Source organism: Pempheris klunzingeri, chromosome 13 (genome assembly GCF_042242105.1).
Source record: "Pempheris klunzingeri isolate RE-2024b chromosome 13, fPemKlu1.hap1, whole genome shotgun sequence".
Classification (NCBI taxonomy): Eukaryota; Metazoa; Chordata; class Actinopteri; order Acropomatiformes; family Pempheridae; genus Pempheris; species Pempheris klunzingeri.
The window spans coordinates 8,700,982-8,721,230 of NC_092024.1; the positions used below are offsets into that span (position 1 = coordinate 8,700,982).

Consider the following 20,249-nt stretch of genomic DNA (forward strand, 5'->3'; position numbering starts at 1 on the left):
AGTGGTATTTATGAGAGAGGACATGAGGGATGAGGTGAGAGGTGTCACCTAATAGTAAAACATTGTCCTGTTAAGATGAGATGAACGAGGCTCGTGCAAGTGCGACCGGTTCCGCGATGGCTGAACAGACTCGGGTGTGCGCAGAGGAGAGCGTGCATGAATCTGGCTCCGGGTCAGCTCACACAGGGCTGCTGAGCCCCCCAGCACCGCAGTCAGGGCACCTTTCCTTCAGTGGGTGACCGTGTAAAGCACTGTGAGACAACTCTGTTGTGATATTGGGCTATACAAATACATTGAATTGAATTGAATTGAGAGGAAAAATGTGATGACCAATCACAGCCTGCTTGTGTATTTTGTATTTTTGTCCAAGCTTTACAATGTTGTTCTGCTAACAAAAAAAAGAAAAGAAAAAAGGTTTGAACCACTGTTGTCGTCATTATTCATGAGCACACATTCAAATGTGCAAAAAGTCTGGTTCATTCACACAATTATAAACTTCTCACAGTCTATATAACAGTTCATGAATGGTTTTGCTACTGATGCCAGTGGCTCGGGGTAACAAGTCATCAGGAATCGTTTGGAGAAGCCGCGTGGTTTCCCCCTCAGCTCGCTAAACTCCACAGTTTCACCACATCTCAGCCACGAGCTGCTAATGAGCCAAAGTCTCTCCTCTCCATTATTTACGGTCTCATGGGCCAGGAAGTGGTGTCAACATCGTGACAGGAAGACGTCTCCCTTGGGCGCTTTAACAATAGATTGGACGGCTCTCCAACCTCTTAGAGACCCTGGGGGCCAATCCAAGGTCAGAGGGAAATCCAATGAGTCCCCATGGTGATATGAGTAAGATGAATTTTATTGCCATCTTATTCAAAACCGAGTGATCGCAGGGTTGAATAAAGTCAGTGATGGATGGTAGCGGTATGATCTGTAGGTGAGGTTCCGGAGAATAAACCTGATTTAGCAAAGTAATCCCGGTTTAACTGGCGATCTGGCTCTCTGCTGCGTTTGCCATTGTCCTCTAGAAGTAAGTGGCTCAACCATCTCCTCCGTTTCACAAGTTGGTATGCAGCCCGAGCTCCTTCAGAGAACAAAGATGATCAGGTGGAAGCGTGATGGATGGTCGTCCTGTGCCGTAAGGAACGACCAACGCAAAGACAGGCACTTTGTGGGACATTCGGAGAGCATCATCTTGCCCTCCACTTTCAGACACTGTAAATTCACTCCATTTTGCTCATTAAATCTGGATATTTTATGTGATGGGTGGCATGCGGGTACACTTACAAGAAGTAATGGAGGTAAAGTTCACAGGGAAACATAACCGAAAAACAAAGACAAGAAAAATAACACAAAAGATGACTCCAAGGTGCCTCTGCATCTTTTAAAAAAAAAAAAATCACAATTAAACACTTACTTTCATTTCCCCTCTTGCTTGTTTTAGGTCATCACCTCTGAACGTCATAGTGGTTGTCACTGTTGACCCGCAGTAATAATGGACCTTCTTCCTGGCAGACATGTTGACCTGTGAAAGCAGGGACAGCACAGGTGGAGCTAATAACACTAATGAGTGGAGCGCAGGTCTGAAGATATAAACTACACTTGTGTTGCATCCTCGCATCTTTTCTCAACCTAACACCCCCCGACCCCCACCACACCTTGCCATTTTTTCAGTTCAGAGGAGCACCTGAAAGGATGCAGATGGTTGGTAACTTACTGCACGTTTACAGCTCACGAGAAACTGTTATTGAAGATTTGAAATCTCTGGGAGTTTGTGTTGCAAGATGCAGGCAAATGGAGCCTGAGCCAGCTTGGGAACGATAGGACAATATATCCTGAGACAATATAAATGAATGACCCATTAAGAGATTTTGCCATAACAGTAGACCAGCGATATAAGCCGTTACATTTGGGCCATTATGTGTGGTGCAAATCAACGGGCAGAGCTGCTTTATGGCAATATTGGATTTTTATGATTATTACGTCAATGCAATTCAGGACCTTTATCAAATATTTAATGTTCTGTATTAGCCCAAAACATAACTGATCATAACATCACAATATGTACCAACAAAGCTAAATAACCAATGCTGGACATTTTTATCCACATCACCATCTAACTGCAAACGCTAAAATATGTCCGACTTTAGTATTTCACTGTGGTAATTGCAACATCTAAATCAGGCTGATTAAAAAAAACAGCATCTTGTGTAACTGCAGTATTTCGGACTTCTGTTCCCTCCCCCGCCCCCCTAGACACAGTAAGCCATTTTGAAAACCCATTTATTCACCTAATTGAGCAAAGTTCACATTTTCTTTTTCTCTGTTGCCCTTGTGACTGTTGGGTTCAAGGCAGTGGACATCAGGGCATGTCCAGAAACTAAATGCACAAAAAAAAAAGCGAACAGTTAAAACAGGAGGGCTGCAACAAATCTGGAAACAATAATAAAAAACAAACAAAAAAAAAAAAAAAAACAGTATTCTGGAGACTTTACAAGAGTTCATTTAATCCCAAGGATATCTGGGGGATAGTTGTAGAGGGAAGAGCTCATCCAAACACTTCACTGTACATACAGATTTACATTGTGTGGGGACATGATGTATGGTCTTGCCTGGCAAGCCCACCTCCGCACTGAGCAGTATTCTGTACAGCAGCCTAGGACCCTGCATCCCAACTCCGCGCCTGCACCGTGTTTGCCTCTGTGGGCTCTGCCGAACAATGTGTGCATGTTCCAGATGGCCGACAGAGTTGGGTTACAATAAACCAACCAGTGCGCCGTCTCATCTACTGGTAACCTGGTCATAGAATATACTCTTATACTATTTATTACATAATGACACACAGTTTGGAATGCGGACTGCAGTGTAGGCAAACTGGAACATCACCATGTGATACTTTCAGTCATTTTCAATGCAAACTGGTCAGGATATAGAGCTGGGGTGCAGGGAGAACTGACAACAGGAGGGGAACTTGCATCAATTTCATTCTTGCAGAATGTGTTTTTTTTTTCTCTTCTACTCCCCAAAATGGTGCATCTGCTCCCTCAGACGGGGGAAAAAAGACAGGGCGTGACATCACCGCCCTTGTGGTGGAACTGTGTTGAGGCGAAGCAGGGCGCCAAGCTGCCCACGGTTCAACAAGTGTCCTCTGATTCTGTAAAACCACACTTTGTTCTGATAATAAAATCAAAAGCATGAAAATAAAATGAAAGTATATATAACTCTTTCAGGTCCGTTGTGTGTGTGATTGGCGTTTTTCATTTGTTCTCATTCCTCTTCACTCTCGTTTTCGTGCTCCATGTCTTCCTCTCCGTTAGCTTTGGAGTCTGTTCTGCTGTCGGGATCCTCCTCTTCCTCATCTGCTTGTTCCTCCTTGCCCTCCTCTGTTGCCTCATCCATCGCCTCCTCCTCTTCCCAGTTCTGAGAGGGAGTGAAGAAACAAACATCTGTGTTAAACGGCTGTGCTAATTTTGGCAGGAGCATGACGAGCTAGCCACTTCTGTTGTTCTGTTAGCTGTGCTGACTTCTTTGAGCACACACTGGGCAGGATCTGTCTGAATGACCAATTTCTAATAACTTACATCAGAGTCCTCATCACGCAGACCTTCGTCATCAGAGGCCTCGTCTTCATCAGATGATTCTGTAAAAGGACACACAAAGGGGGAACAAATCCATAAGCTGATCCTGCAAAGCCCTTTCCACTACATCAATGCTAGCAGGCTAACCCCTCCCAGGTGGGGGGGGAACGTATTGAAGGAAAAAAGAAAGGAAAAAGCCTACGCTTTCACTTGTTTATACATTTCATGGATGACGGCAGATATTTGCATTTCAATACCATAGCGGGGCCATTTCGTTATGACAACAATACTGACTGTACGGTGCAGCGGGAGGAACGTCAGCATGATTTGCTGAGGCTGTCTGCCCCCATCAGGTCAGCCAGGCACCATCTGCTGCAGACAGTCACCCACGCACTCTGGTCCACATTTCACCAAATATGCAACCATTATGTCACAGCCGTAAATGTGCTTAATTGTGAAGAACAATAAGACTAAGAAGTAGGTGCGGAACATGATGTAAATTTTTGGTCATCAGACACAATGAGAAATTACACGAGGCCAAGACATTAAAGGGCCATTTATCTACATTGTGTGTTAGTTAACATGACTGCACGCATTGTAACTGAAAAGAGAAGAGCCAGGAATACAAACTAGACAAGGTCAACTTGAGAGCCCATCATTATTGTAACATACACCCATCAATTTAATCAGGGGAATGACGGGGTTAAGAGAGCTGCTGCATGTTGTGAAAAAGCAGCTTTGTATTTCTGCAGCGGCAGCTCATGCTAAAGAATGGTTAATTAATGCATAATTTAAGGTGACCCACACAGGCACCGAACAGAATAACTAGAAAGCCACACAATTATTTGCAACTGAAAAATCTATTCATCACAGCCGTTCTAACTAACACAACCTGACCAAAGTCTGGTTCACAAACGGCAGGGCTGTACGGTGCCACATGTACAGATGGGTGACAAATTAAAGGGGGGGGGGGGGGGGGGGAGTGTATTTGCGAGACTCTACTGGAGGGATGAACACAATACGGCCATTAATATTCCCTAATTCAGTGTTTCGATTATGGCGGTGAAGAGTCCAGTCTCACATGTTGGTCCAAGTTTTCAGTTGGGTTGATATACAGTAAGTGCTGAGGTTCCAAAGTATAATTTTCATCCTCGGACCAACTCACTGTTGATCTGCAGCGACCCTTCTCTCTAAGGAGACAAACCATGGCAGCAAAATGCTCCCCACACAGCATAACAGAGCCCCGTAATCCGCCACTGTGGGAGCCAGTGTCGTGGAATTGTCGTGGCTACAACCGTGCCGTCAAAAGACAATAAAGGGACAGAGACGTGGTCTTGTTGTGTACATGAGGAGATCGTTCATTGGCCCAATCATTTTTGAACACAATCTGACACCGCCTCCTTTTTAGAACTCCTATGTCCATCCATCATGATCTCCATTTCAGTCAGGTAAAGGTGCTCTGTGTCTAAGCCAAAAACGGTTAAGCATCAGGAAATGGTATCAGAGCCAAAACTTAGTTCCCCCTTATCTGAGCCGAGCAAACCTGTAACACCAAGAGTTCATATCACAGTCCGGCCTGGGCATGCATATCGTCACGCAACCATTTCTGGTCCTTCTGGGAACACAACAGCCTATTTGGCGCTGAGACTTCCTGGAATGCTAGTCGCAGCCTTTTTACCACATTGCTGTTTAGGACAGGAATGATAATATAAAATAATAAGACGACATTATGGCATATAAATTAGACAAATATACCATTCTCTTGTTTACACCAATCATGCACTCGGTGCTAATGTGGGGAAGGATGACTTGTCTGACCGTATCACTCCCCCCACCCCACATCTCTGTAGACCAGTGCTCACTGAACTAAAATGTGCATTCATCTTTGTAATGAGGGGTTTATGCGCTACAACCCTAGTATAATTTCCCTCTTCATGCATTTGTCATGGACTGTTCTGCTGACGCAGCCCAATCACCTCCTGCATCGACATTCTCAGGCCTGCACACTCAACAATTGTGGAAAAAGGTGACAAGATAGGAAACAGTTTTATTGCATTTCTGTGGAGCCAATTTTTCTTTCTATATATTCTAAGCCTTAGATCAGCTCAGAATTTATACATTGATTATGTTTTTGTATTCTTTATCTGGCACTGAAACAGTAACTACTGCTAGAACGTAAAAAATACAACATTTGTCTCTGAGGTTTTAGTGGAGTAGAAGTTACAAGTTGTATAAAGTAAAATACTCAAGTACAACAACATGTTAGTACTTAAGTGCAGTACTTAAATAAATGTACTTAGTTAAATTCCACCACTGGTAAGCGAGTTGAGAAAGGCCATGGCGCTAGGTTAGCTAGCATTGCATATCAGGATGGTGGATTTAAAGTGTCTTCACTTTAAAGTGAAGTAACTCACTTCAAGAAAATATACTGCTGCAATGTAGCCTCCAAACATACTGAGAGTGACAATGCACATTTATGCTACAAAGAATTCTAGCCTGGATCGGCAGGTTAATAAGGATAGGACGGATAATATGCGAGGGCAATGATTCTTTCCTCACTCAGTACGTGTTTGTCTGAAAACAGGTTTGGATGTTGTGTGCCCTGTACAAACCATGAATGACCTTTAGCACTCATGTCTGTTTAAGTGATGAACTGCTTTACTTGAGGCTGTTTTTAGAGTGCTCAAGTCAATTCTGTGCTACAAAACTTTCAACGTCTGGAGCACAAGTGCTATGTGCAAAAACAGTTAGCATGGAGGCTTAACTAGTCTGACATGACTCTGAAACTTTGAAGCTTCCCACCAGATTGCCATGTTGGACCCATAGCAAAGCCCAGAGTAGAACAGAATCCACTCAAGACTGGAGCAACCTGTTCACCAGCTCCCCTCATGTACTTTACTTTTAAAAGAACCTTCACATCCTGGACCACTGACTGACCACTGGGTATTGGAACTCAGAGCGCGGCTTAATTATTTCATGAAAGCCAATTTTCTATGTGGTTCAATAAAGCGTTTCATACAGTACGGTAATGAGAAATGAGAGTGAACAGAGCGGGGCCTTGTTGTTTCGCTCAAAAGGGGGATCTGAACGCTGCCGGTCAGGTTGCTAGGCAACAGGAGTCATGTTTGCGTGCAGTGCATCGCCAAGAGTGGCTGTGTAATGGGCATCAGTGCCTTCATAAATCTTGACCGATTCAGTGCAGTTTTCATGCAGAGTCCTGAATGACTTCAGGTGAACTGACAAGATAATGAATGCCAATCAAAACAATGAGAAAAAAAACTGTCTGGTCGGACTGCGATTCCCACAGTGTGACCTGTTGCCCTGTGGCAGGCTCAAGGAGTCCCTCCAGTCAATCACGCCTCTGAAATGTATAGCCGATGAGCTGGAGGCTGAAATAAGGCGATCATTTCATTTGTGAGCTGCCACTCGCACTGCTCACCAGGCTGAATTGTGACCGAGACTGACAGATTGACAAAGTTTGTGATTCTACAAATGCCACACAAGGGAAGAAGTATTCAAAGAAGGAAGATCAGTGAGACTGAAAATACAGATGATTCTACTAAAAGAGTAAACACTTACCGTCCTCATACACCAGCTTAGCTGTGCGGTCAACATCTGTAACTGTTTTGTTGCTGTCACTTGTCGCCACCTAGTGGTGAAAGGAAAGATGGGGATTAGAGATCCAAAGAGGAATTTGTGCAGACCATGATCCTATTCCTCTTCTTTTCAGATTTATCCCCAGTGTCACTTGTTATAAAATACGTCATTTGATAAGACTGCACTGAATTTCACAAAAGTCCATCACTTTGAAATGTCACATAACGGTCAGTAAATCCTGCGCGTGTGCTATTTAAGGCCCTGCCCTCCGTCCTGTTGTTGCACATCTGATCCAATTAGGGGCCGCACGTTTTTCATGACACTTCTAATTAGATTAAGTGTGTAAGAGCAGCAGTAAATCAAAAACACTGATGTGCATTCTTGGTGAAAGGGTGACTAATAATCCAGTGGAGTTGAATCTCTGCCAGATATGTCTCCAACTGCGACTTCATCAGTGCAAACAGATTTGGTCCATTTCTCTGAGATGTGTCGTAAGAATGATGCATCACATCTTCAGGCTGCGCTGCATTTTCACACGGCAGGTCAATCATTTTGAAATTGCAGTGGAACAAGACTTTAGCCGTAGAGAAATTCTTCAAGCTGGTTTTATGTTGAGCCTAGGACTGGACTGCATCTACTGAATTTTACCAAAAAGGTGTCACTCAGCCGCTCCCAAGTGGAACGAAGAGCCTACGAATGCAAGTATAGCTGCTACATAATTAATGACAACTGAACAAACCATTCAACTAAGCATTTCTTCTTCGAAAGTTTCAAATCAAAATGCCAGTGTTTCTTCTGCAGCGCTGAACTGTTTTTAGTGTTGGGGGCTGACACAACAGCGCTAATGTTAGCAGCTGTCGTGTTTACAATGTCTGAAGTCCGGTGGCGTTAACGGGGCATTTTACTAGATAAAACCTCGGATGGACTCCTAACTGGAACAATATACCTTGATGACTGAACCTAATGTAGGCGTCTGTTCACAAGCAGATCGCTCACTGAATACCTTCACGGCGTAAAAAGCGGTCAACTTCCCATTTTTGGAGCAGATAATTTTTGTAAGGTCTGCGCCTTTATTGTTGTTAGGGAAACTGTTCACTTTCCATTATCTAGGATGGAATGATCTGTTTATGAGAGACATGGAGCATTGTGAAAAACAAAAAACTCATGCCAAGATTAACAAGGCCATGAGTATCTACTTTGCAATGTAGGAAGAGATGATCGTCCTCGTGCAACAGATGTGCCTGAAGACTGGGCTGTCTCAACTCAAGGTCATCCATAAATACAAGTATCAGACTGACAACATTTATTCAGTTTTTCAAAGCTGGAATTAAAATACGCCTTGTGCAGCCAGTCAGGAATAAGTCCAAACATGTGCCACAGATAGTGTAAAGTGTTAGTCATACATTATACATAGGACAACGACCAGGTATTCTCTGGGGGTGGGAGGAAGATACCAAGTATTGTTTTTTGTAACATTTCCTTAATCAAATCTTTAATGTCTGAATCGATATTTCAGCCTATTCAAAGGTGGAAATAAGTTGCCGTTTTTATTTTATTGCTGTAGCCTAAGAGCAACGTGACATCATATCCACTTCAACAAAGACAAAGCCGAAGCACAGAAGTGCTGGACAGGACAGTGATGGTTGGTCAGAGATCCACACGGATACGTCCTGAACCATCGCATTTTAAATCTAAAGTGTATGAATTCAAACATACAAGCACCGCCCTCACACATGCATGGATAACACTGTCCCGGCTCATGGTGGCAGGATGGAGCTGATGCTGCAGCGTAGCGCTAACTCTCCGGTTTACTCGATCACCTGACCGGAGAGGAAGTGACTTGAGGGCAAGTGACCCTTCTCTTCCTGTTCCTACAGTTAGCCCCCACTGTGTTTTTCTGCACTCTCATGTTCACTGTTATTTGCCACCTGGCAGCACTCGGTGTGCTTCTACAGTCAAACTCGGCAAATACTCTGTCACAATTTTGCAAAGATTGTTTTGATACCATTTTCCCCATAGTCTCCCAGAGCCCTAGATTTGGGTGCTCCAAATGCACCCATCCTCTCAGCACACAGGTGATGTTTTATAGCTCAAAGTTCAGTCATGTTCCCAACAGAGGGCTGGGAGAACATTTTGCACTTTGAGCGTGCTCCAAGGCATTACAACATCATTAAGCTGGGGATGTAAGCAATCCCTGCCACCCAATTCATACCTATAACATCACAGAGTGTGGCCATTAGAAAAACACTTAGGAGGCAAAGATGGTGTGCTCATCTCTGCACACGATGACTCATACCTGTGTCGTTAGGAGATACAGTTTCCCATGCAGCTTAGTTAGCTTGTGGAACATCTTCACTCTGCTCTCAATCATGTGATAAAGCACTCCCAGCTGGGTAACCAGGTCTGGCAGCTGTTGGATACACAGATGGGTCAGTTGAAGGTAAAAACAGGCAGCAGAAAACACACAAACAAGACGGCACTCAACGATGGGCAGACATTCACCAAGGTCCAATCTCCCCCGTTAACTATATAATGTATACTTCAAGGCTATCCACTAGACTTTACCTCACAATTCAGATAATAACACATTGAAGACAGTAGGTCATAGAAGGTCATGGGGAAATGTCCAGGATTAAGGTTCTCTATTTCAAGATCAATCTGAACAAGAAATATTCCAAATCCATCTGTATGACCTTATAGGTCAGGGGATGTGTCATTGCAAAATCAAAATGTCAGCTGGCTGACAGTGCTATGCCAAAGGCCTAAAAATCAATAGGTTTCCTTGTCTTCTGAGCATCACTGTGGCAGTAAATGGATATGGAGCTGTGGGGTCATAGTCTCAAACAGACAGACGCGTCAGAGGCGACCATATGATCTCCGCTGTGTGGTGAGGATAATGACTGTAGATCTAAATCAGATTGAATATGAATGTCTACAAAGGGACGAGGATGCCGTGTGTGTTCGCACACTTATGGCATTTAAAGTGCCGAGTGCAGTGCTTAGGGGACTCATAATTATACTGTTTGGAAAGTGGAGAACGTCAAGTGTGTCCACACACTGGAGTACGACAGCCTCAGATCAGCAGAGAATGTGATGCTGGTAAAGTGGACTCACCGATGCCAGGTATGACGTGTGGTGCATGAGTACAGCCTTGAGCCACCGTACCATTAAAACTGCCCTGCAGGAAGGAAAAAGTGTCAGGTGGCAACATCCATATCTGTATTAGTGACTAGTGTGTACAAACAATGAACGTAAATCAAGTGAATGCTTGGTGTTGATCTGCTGAGCTTTTACTTACGTAAAAGGGTGCCCTTGGAGCCTTTTAGTGAGCTACAGGAAAAGAAATAGAGCTGATTAAAACTCTTTGAGAAGAGTTACCACAACCTGACTCTGAAACTCTGATTGTGTGACGGGAGATGTGGAGAGGTTAATGCAGCTTTAGAGAGCGATGTCTCTAACAAAGGTAAACTCTTGAGTCTCAGAGGAATATGGAGTGCTGTGTACATTGCACAGAAAATTGAATCTCACCTCTTCCACCAAAGGTAAAACAGCTGGGAGGGGTATCCGAGCAACCGTTTTCTTTATCACCATGTCTTTGCGAGTCTGAAAAACTTTCTGTAAGAGAGAATGGGAAAATCACTAAGCTTCGACTAATTTAAAAGAAAGGTCCATGACTAAACCTACATGAGCTGAATATTCAAGATGTTCAGGTCAACCTGTTTAATTGTAAATACTACAAGTTTGAGCCAATGAAAGCTTTAACATTCAGTCTTGGTTTGAAAGATGTTTTGGGATTAGGCTCCAATTTTTACACCCAAATCAATTTAAGTTTTGCCTGGCAATACATTTTGCATTCCAACCTTCGGAAAGGAAAATGAGCGGGACAGGTTTGGACAAAAGAAACCTGGGAAATTCACTTTGGGCTCTAATCTAACTAAAATCAATGCTTTATTTCCCTCCGAGAACAACACTCACATTCAGGATGTTGGCGTCTCTGCTCTCCAGGCCCTGGACCAGCAGCACAGCAAAATTGTCTGTCTGCAAAGAGGCCGTCCCTTTAGGAGCTCCCTTCCCAGTGGACACTGTAGACAGATCAATTTCGCCTAGTCGCTCCGCTATTGACATCTACAGGAGAACAGAGATATTTTAGGTAAACAGGAATTGCCCGACATGTGTTCATACACTGAATTTATCCATTTGAAGTTTAACTGGGCTGTGGATTTCAGCACATTTACATAGATAAATAAATGAATGAAAATGTCTCCAAATACTGCCAAATTAGAGACACACAGTATACTGTCATCAAGGACAACGGTGTCCTTCTGGTCATATATCTATTGAGAACATCTACAGACTATGTGTGGTGACTAATACCTGCATCTGCACTGCGGTGCAAACATTTTTGAATCATGACACCGGGAGTCAAAGCCAAACATTGACAGAAAGAGAAATGGAGCAATGCAGTGAGCCATGTTTGGTGCATCATCATCATCAATACTGAACCCACCTGTTTGGTTTCTGTGTCTTTTTTCCTCTTCTCTGATCCCTGCACAGTCCCCCTGACTGGGGCTTGGTGACCAGGAAGCCCTGGGACCAACACTTTGCTCTTGGCATTGACAATCGGGGTTTTCACCTGGAAGAGGAGATAAAAGGTCAGCTTGTCACCTTTAGTCACAGTTATAGTTTTAATTTCTCCACAGCAGCCCAAGGATTGGCAAATGAGACCATATGAGGACCGGAGAACATGCCAGGTCTGCATCAGCTTGCTTGAGTCATATTAAAAACAGAGTAAAACTTGATGTTACCTTGGAGACGGTGCTTTCCATGGAAAGAGACAAGCTGGTCTGAACATCCCGGGTCAAACAGACATGTCTCTCCGCTGTGTTGATCTCCTGAACAGATGAGGAGGGAGTGATGGGTAAATAAAGAGTGTGGCCAAAACAGGTTTTCCAAGGCTGATAATAATACCAACATTATTCCTCTGAAGCTAACAAAGCTGGTGAAGGAATTCATTTTGCAGCTGTGCACTCAGTTGTGAATCAAACAATGACATCATGAATCGTACTTATATCTCACTAAAACCCCAATTTTGGTGCAAATATAACATCTTTACAAAAACATATTTGTAAAATCCCAGTGAATGACATAATGAGAACTTATCCAACATGGAATGCATGTCACAACCACATGTTTCAGACTTCAAAATGTAGAATGACTTTTCATCCTGTTTATGCAGGATGAAAAAAAATAACATACACCACGATAATAAACACTTCGATAAAGAAGACGTGGAGAAGCTCCGTCATATCAGCTGCGCACACATGGCTGCGCAAGCTGGTGGTTTAACCCTGCTAGTGAAACACATGCGTTCTGCAGCGTCCTGTGTGCTTACCACTTTCTCCATCACAGGCTGTAGGTGGTTGCCATAGGCCAGGACCACAGTCCGAGTGTCAGCTCCAAGGGCAGCAGCCAGCAGTGGGATTGGCATCGGGGAGTCCTTTGTGTCTGACATCTGCACCGTGCATGAGGGTGAAAAGGGCTTCTTGCAGGGCCTGTAGGAGAGATGTTTAGACGGGCACGATCACGGCAAGTATACACCATTGGACAAAATGTTATGTGAATTTTTTTTTTTAGTCAACAGAATGTCATGAAAAGCACTGAATAGTTCAGTATCACCTGGCAATGCAATGACCCCTAACAGCCATTAGGGGGCAAACACACCAAAAGTGAGCGAGTCAATAAATATGAAAATTACTTTCCACCTCAGTGGAGTTTCCTCTGCATCTTAAGACACACTTTTAACGGTGCACTTCAGAGTGGAGCTGACAGACTCAGGAGGGGGAACAAACCAAAACTGTACAGTGGAATACAAACCGTCTGTTTAACAAGAGAAATCAATTGATATAAGTTCTTACCCATTTAAAAAGTGCTCAAAGAGATGCAGCTGCCCATCCTTACACACCACTGCCATCCTCACTGCCTGTATACAGTGAAACAACAACACCACACAAACATTTGAATATGGTAAATGGGTAATCTGTATGTATACCTCCAACATAATTATACTGCATGAAGGGACATTATAGCACAGCTTCCCAAACAAATACAGAAGCATATCCACAGTGGCAACACTCATTTAGCCATTTTAACAGCTCTACTTGGGTTCAGTAATGTGTTCAACGACGCAAGCACACTTTAAGTTCAGCTATAATTAACTGTAACTTGCACATGGAACACACAGTTCAGTAGGAATAAATGCATTGGTAACAGTCCTAGTAAATACAAGGACATTTCTCCACTCTGACCTCTTCCTTGCTGTTGGATGCAACAAGGTCGATGTGTTGGGGCTCGTCCGTCAGCGTGAAGGACACCACTGAATTCTTGTCCTTTCCGTCTTCTCGTACTTGCCTACAGTGAGACACCTTCATGTCAGCTCCGTGAAATGAGCATTCTAAATGATGTGAGACGACGCAGCAGCACCAACAACTGGAGACGGGCTCTGGCTGTTGTGTGTGCACTCACCAAACACTAAGCAGTCGATCGTGCGCAGCACCTGACAGGAAGTACAGACTGTTGCTGTCGGGAGGACGTGTGGTGGCAAAGCGCAGGGTCGTCACAGCTGTGGAGTGGCCTGTGAATTTCTGCAGAGAGAACAGTGACAATGAGCAGGATGGTTTAGTGAATTTTCCTTAAAGGGCCAGATCCACGTTTGACTGTTTTATAAAACAGTTCATCTGAACCCAGACTGGAACAATTCTCAACAGCAGAGATTCTTTAGGCTTCTGATATTCACATCAACACCCAGAATAGCTGACCATTAACAAATAAGAATATCAATCAGCTGTTTAAACAGGACACTCACCCTGTAAATCTCCTTGGTGTCCAAGTCCCACATCTTGATGATCTGACCGGCTGAAAGCAGCAGTTTGCCATCAGGGCTCACACAGAGACTGGTCACTGCAGCACGATCCGCCTTCCACTTACTGTGGAAACAAAGACCAGGACAACTGTTGCTTCATGTGTCTCCAGTGTGCATTTAGGGGAAGATTTACTGTCCAACTGCATTTTTAAAGGGTTGTTTTTCTCTTGTTGACATTAAAGGTCAACACATCAGGGGCATCAGAAGCACCCGCGCTGTTCTCCATTGTCAGATCCACGCAGCACGTCTTCTTTTTTCTCACAGCATTTTTACTTGTGCTACAGGCCTGAAACTTTGCAGCTACATTACACATCATTCTATTTACTGTTGCACTCAACCTGGTAGTGGTAGGAAGAGTACAAGGCACTCTCACCACTCAGCAAACCATTTTGTGGACCACAAATGGACTTTAGTGGGCATCAAGTGAGGATTCACGGTGACATTACCGGTCATAACTGTACCTGCTCGCCATAGGGCGACTAAATCAGGCACTGCAGGAGAGCAGGTTCATGATGAAATACAGGGACACTAAAAGCATGATGGTAGCACCTTCAACGATATTGATTGTTGGTGCATTTCAGTGCTTACGAGCGAAGCATCGGGTGCTTCTGTAGTAGAGCTGGCTTCTTAGAGACATTAAGTCCCGGCCACAGTCTGATCTTTTGAGCCATCAGTGTCTTTTCTAGACAATCTTTTCTAGTCTGAGACAATATGCAACTACTTTGCTGAGGCAATAACGTGCTGTTTAAACGGTTCCAACTGTTCCAAGAAGTACTTTTACAACATACACCTCTCTGCAAGCATGGTTTTTTATTAGAGGTGTTGAGTCAGAAAAGCAGTTTAAACGTCACAGAAACAAGCAGAACACACATGGAGCACCAGCAGAAAAGTTGGTAGTCACTCAGCCATAAATAACTAAGACATCCTTTATTTTATTTATCTGACTAGATATCCCTGTATAATAGAATAAGTGAACATACTCAATAACTTATGGTACTCCATTCTGCAGAACTGACTTAATGGAAAGGTCTCCCACTGCCAGTTTCCTGGAGGGATTCTCTCCACCTGCCCCTTCCAGAGTTAAACCCTGTGATTTCTCCTGCACCTCAAACAGGTTAAGAACTTTTTTCTTACACTGAACCTCTATCCAAGCAATCTTTGGTAGATTTCTATATATTCAAATGTATACATAAGCACTTTTTTTTTTTTTATGAAAGAGTCTATGACACACTCTCCACCGAGTCGCACTGAGAGATAAGGGTTTACGCGTTCATATCTGGCTATGCTCACACACATGCCATTTCTTTTTGACAGATTAACAGTTCAATTTGCATTCTGTTGGGCATTACCCACAACCTTAATATAGCAACACTGGAACCTGACAGTAGAGGCAGTAGTTTCAATTAGAGTTTACACTGGCAGGGAGTCAAGTTTGCAGAGGTGCTTTGGGTTGAAAAAAGGCTCCTATGCCTCCGTCAGGTGGATTATGCCTCCCAAGACCTGCCATTGATCGAAAACTGCACATCAAACTTGGTGGTGTTTGGGATGAACAGGGGTCTACCAAATCCTGTTCCAAAAACTTTCCCAGACAGCAGCTCGAGAGCAACATTCCTCTCTCCACTGTCCAAGGTATCCTAGTTTCCCACAGTGTATCAGACAGGGGGAGCCTGCCGTGCCTAAAACGAAGAGCGCCTCCACTAATGTCAGCCGTTGTTTATACACTTTTATGAAATATGTTGGCTTTGAGGAAACCAAGTAGAGCACATGACAGGAGTGAGCAGACCATCATTTGCTAAGTGCCTGAAGAGACGAGATGCAATCGGATTGGTGTGATTCAGCTCAGCAGGTTACTGACAGATCAATCACATAGTATGCTCCTTCAGCTTTAATTATTTAGAGCAGCATGTTGCAATGTTGGGCAAAAATTGCAGGAAAACTTGTAGCAAACGGTTCAGTCAGTCATAAGTTGAAAGAGAGAAAACGCAACCGAGTCTGCAGGTGATGTCAATTTAAGGGCGGAAAAAGAGCAATTTGGAACACAGGTAGCATTTTAAGACTCAACTGTTGCATTCACTGGTTATTACAATGGCAGATGTCATCGGCAGCAGGTCACGCCCTCCATCACTAATTGAGTCCTTAACAGATGGACAGATGATTAAAACCCTGTTCCACTCGTGTGAAGCTCATCATTTCCATACATCGTGCCAAAGCTTTTGTGAAAAGAAGAAAACCTTGTGACGTTTGAATGTTCAAAACGTCTCTGCTGCTTAAAAAACTGCCTTGTTCAGGTGGACCATTTGGAATGTTTGGCAGCTAAAGTAAGTGATCGGCACATTAGTTGGATACCAAGAAAGGAGAGTAGTTGAGACATACGGTGATGAGCACTAGAAGGAGATTAGTTTGACAACATTTCCACCTGATACCAAGTAATAAAGTCAATGCTAATTTATAGATTCACTGTCTACATTTTATGCAGCAGTTCTGAAGAAAATGTACGATTCAATGACAGGCTTCTTGATTTTTATTGCACAAATATGAAGCCCTGAATCTGAGAATCATAAGGCTTCTGTCATCCAGCACTAATAACAATCCAAATGAAACTTGACCGTCATCTGGTTGATGTGCTCTCTGCAAGCCTGTGCCTGTATTTGTCAAAGACACTCTGTCACACTAATATCTGACAGTAATCAGACTTTTTCGTAGCTTAACGGAGCCAGTAGTGGGGAGACTCTTCCCAGTCTAAACAGACAGACTAGATAGAAGTTATTAAAGTTTTTTTTTTCCATCTGACTGCACTACAGACTGCAGCTCTCTCTGGGTGTCAAATTTTATTTCTCTTAATAAATCTAACAGCATCCCATTTAGATTTTATGCATAATAGAACATGTTTCTAAGTAGTCAGATCTGAATACACGCCTCATTCTCAAATCAGAGGGCATCCCTACATTCTCTCTCTTTTTTCCTCCTTACCACATTTGCATCCACACTACATACTAACCTTCGTGTCTTGCCCGTCTGCAGGTCCCACTCTACGATGTTCGTATCATCTGAGCCGCTGTATAATAAACTGTCTTCAGGGTGCCACTGGACACAATTGACTCCTCCACTATGGCCTCCATCCTGGCAGACACGGACAACGATGGAGTTAGCAGTGACAAACATATGATCCCATTATTCAGAGTCCTGCAGACTTGCTGCCAAGTGACATAATTTTGACAGCAGCTATGAAATCGCCTTTCCAAGTTAGAAAAAGTACATTCTCCGTATCTTATGTCAATCCCCTCTTTGGATGTGGTGAACGAAACGGCCAGCCCAGAGAACGCAAGGATCCGTACTCACCAGGGTACAGTGCAGGGCTCCCTTTACTGTGCTGTAGATGAGCACGCTGCCTGCTGCTGTGCCCATCGCCAGCAGGTCCGCCTTCTCCTCCACCTGCCCTGCCTCCGATTTCCTCTTCTTCCTCTGAGGCCCCTCCTGTAACACAGCACACTGGTCATGTTAACCTACCTGAACATCACAAATACTGACGCATGTTTGAGGCGTGCTTGGTGCACTTTGACGCTGCATCTTCAAGAATATAGATAACACTAACAACAGTAACAATCATGTCAAGTACTTGATTTGACTTTCTCCATCAGCACACTGACAGCTGATAAAAGCAAATGCTCAGTTTGGTTGACTGCTACTAATTGACATTTTAAAAAATTAGCCTATTAGCTATTAAGTAGTGGATCGTGCTAACGTGAGTTATCGTGGACGCAAAATACACATCCCATTCAGTATTAAAATACATAATACATTGTTTAATTTTTCTTTATCCTCATTTACAAATTGCCAGCAGATACACTGGAAGTAAAACTTTTTGAGCCTCCCCGTCCAGAAGTGTCATGGTGGCACACGCTTCTGAAGCTCTGGCGAGCTAATGCTAACTTTAATAACGAGTTTATTTGGACAACTAAGAGTCTGACCAGAACAGGAAGTGATTGGTTGGATTAATATAGTGGCGGTAGGTATTCTTTAGGGATAATTCACACGGAAATGGCAATTTAAGACATTCTCTGTGCTTTCTTGACTACCATGTGGGACCAACATGTGCGTCCTGCGCAGCTGTTGAAAGCGAGCTAACGTGGCTAACCTGCTAGCTAACATGTCTGTGTCAGATGCGTGAAAGCGTCGCCATAAACACACAGCCGAGGTTTCACCCTTTGTGAGCAGTTTCCTTTACGAGCAGCGACACATTTCTTGTATAAACGTGTGCTCTTCTACGAGAAAGGCTACGGCACAGAGCTTGCTTAGGCCTTGCTAGCTACTGTAGCTAACAGTGGGGAATAACGAAGCAGACCCACGTACCTTGACTGTCCGGCATGGTCCCCAGGCTATGCAGATACAAGTGGCACTCAAATGGGCTGAAGGCACGTATTCTCGGTGAAGTGTTTTACTGTCTGTGTTCCAAATGCGTAGTCTGCCATCCTGAGCACACAACGCTAAGTACTGTCGTGCTTTGGGTGAAAAAACGCAGGGTAGCTGCAGCGAAGAGCTCCCACCGTCGGCCGCCATTTCTGAACCGCCGCTTGAGTCTGCGTGCGTGGTTTACACAAACCACGTGTGGCTGTGCTGGGACATGCGCAGTAGAGCGTCAGGAGCGCCGCCCTCCCATTGGCTGCTGCCGGTCAACAAGCAGGGCAGTCATGCTGCCTTCAGGTCTCCTCGTAACTACCGAGGCTCCTTTTTTCTTTAGGGTTTCACAGCAGTTGGTGTACTTAAGGTTGCACAGTGCCTCCCTCTGGACAAAGACCTCCTCAGTGGTCATGTTCTGCCCTGCACACTGCCCCACAGTCACCTTCCTGTATGATAACAGAAAATAAAGTGGGCTTAACAACACGCCCTAGAGGTGCTCCATTTTCTACACCAGTTCTTTCTCCTAAGTGCCTCCATGTTTTCAGATGTGCTTTTCTGTGCACTGTAACAAAAGTATTAACCATAGAGTGCAGTCTTGTCTGAGCTTGTTTGAACTGAATCATTATCTGTTCTCTAGTTTAAATGCTGCTTTTCTATTTTTCACTGCTGTCATCACAGAGTGCTACTGCATCCCCCTTTATTTTGCCTTTACTGTTAGGAATGCACTCGTATGCTGCTGTAATATTATGTTGTCTAATTTTTAAAAGTCCACATTACTATCCACCCGCCTCAGGTATCGACCACTTTCGCTCTGAAATTTCTCTCAATTAACTTTCTCACATATCCACATCCCACCCCTGTCTCCTGTGGTCAGTGATGCAGAAATGTACTTTGCCATTTACAGTCACATATCAGTGCAATATTATTGGAAACCAGCATAAGATCAAGCACAGATTCTTTCTCAGCAATACCACCAACTAACTAACATCCTCTCACGCTACCTTTGTTACTTTTCTAGTTGTGGAAGAGCTATTCAGATATTTTACTGAAGTAATACCAATACAACAATGTAAAATACTGTTGCATTTGAAATATTATTTAGGCATGTGCAAAGGTGCATTAGTATCATTAACAAATTTGTACTTAAAGTATCAACACTAAAAGTATGCGTTGTACAGAGAAATGGCCCTTTGCCAGCAGATTATTACATGTTTCATAATAACAGTTCTACCTTTATCAGTATGTAAGCAGAATTTTACTACTGTAGCTGCTACAATACTCAAGTAATTTTGGGGGTCTTTCTTTTCAATTCTACCTCTCCAGGCTTTTAATGGTGTTTTAAATGAAACTATGTGAGGGGAAATTTGGGGAGAAATGTCTGTTTGGCAAAACTAGTTTGGGAGCCACTGCCTTAATCTTTACGATGCATTATATTTCATGAGCTTATCATATGTATTTACATGTAAAATAATAATCTGAAGAGTAGCTACAGGGGGCCGATAAGTCTCACCACTACATTAATCCTGAATAAATCAATCTAATCATGAATCTAAACTCCAAAGTTGTTTAATCCATCAGTAAATAAGTGAAAAAGCCAACCTCCGCCTCCAGCAAAGGTTGGTTCCCCAGGCTGCCACATTACCATTGTAAATACCACAGTGTGCCCGCTCGATGATTTTATGCACTTTTAATCGAATAGCACCACTAAAACTGACAAAACAACTGACACTAATCCATCCAATCCAATTTCTTTTATATCCAGC

General features: G+C 43.5%; 1 protein-coding gene across 2 annotated transcripts; it reads right to left on the reverse strand.

The window, feature by feature from the left end:
- Positions 1–2,474: 2,474 nt before the first annotated feature.
- Positions 2,475–18,670, reverse strand: wdr43 (WD repeat domain 43). Of its 2 annotated transcripts, none has more exons than XM_070842564.1 (18): positions 18,439–18,670; positions 17,428–17,562; positions 17,087–17,208; positions 14,032–14,152; positions 13,692–13,810; positions 13,475–13,577; positions 13,085–13,149; positions 12,562–12,721; positions 11,975–12,061; positions 11,677–11,802; positions 11,145–11,294; positions 10,698–10,784; positions 10,468–10,499; positions 10,284–10,347; positions 9,466–9,579; positions 7,152–7,221; positions 3,576–3,634; positions 2,475–3,402 (listed from the first exon to the last, which is right to left on the reverse strand). In XM_070842564.1, the coding sequence occupies exons 1-18, from the start codon at positions 18,643–18,645 to the stop codon at positions 3,262–3,264; spliced, it is 1,962 nt and encodes a 653-aa protein (XP_070698665.1). In that variant the 5' UTR covers positions 18,646–18,670; the 3' UTR covers positions 2,475–3,261. The 2 variants fall into 2 exon arrangements, with proteins under 2 accessions (XP_070698665.1, XP_070698664.1); XM_070842563.1 differs by having other exon boundaries at positions 2,475–3,414.
- Positions 18,671–20,249: the final 1,579 nt, after the last annotated feature.

Excerpts from the sequence above, each read along its gene's own strand:
- wdr43 (XM_070842563.1), bottom strand. The coding sequence starts at position 18,645 with ATGGCGGCCGACGGTGGGAGCTCTTCGCTGCAGCTACCCTGCGTTTTT. Across the intron at positions 11,803-11,974 it reads TGGAAAGCACCGTCTCCAAG|GTGAAAACCCCGATTGTCAA; the intron begins GTAACATCAAGT and ends CTCCTCTTCCAG. Across the intron at positions 10,348-10,467 it reads CTCCAAGGGCACCCTTTTAC|GGCAGTTTTAATGGTACGGT; the intron begins GTAAGTAAAAGC and ends TCCTTCCTGCAG.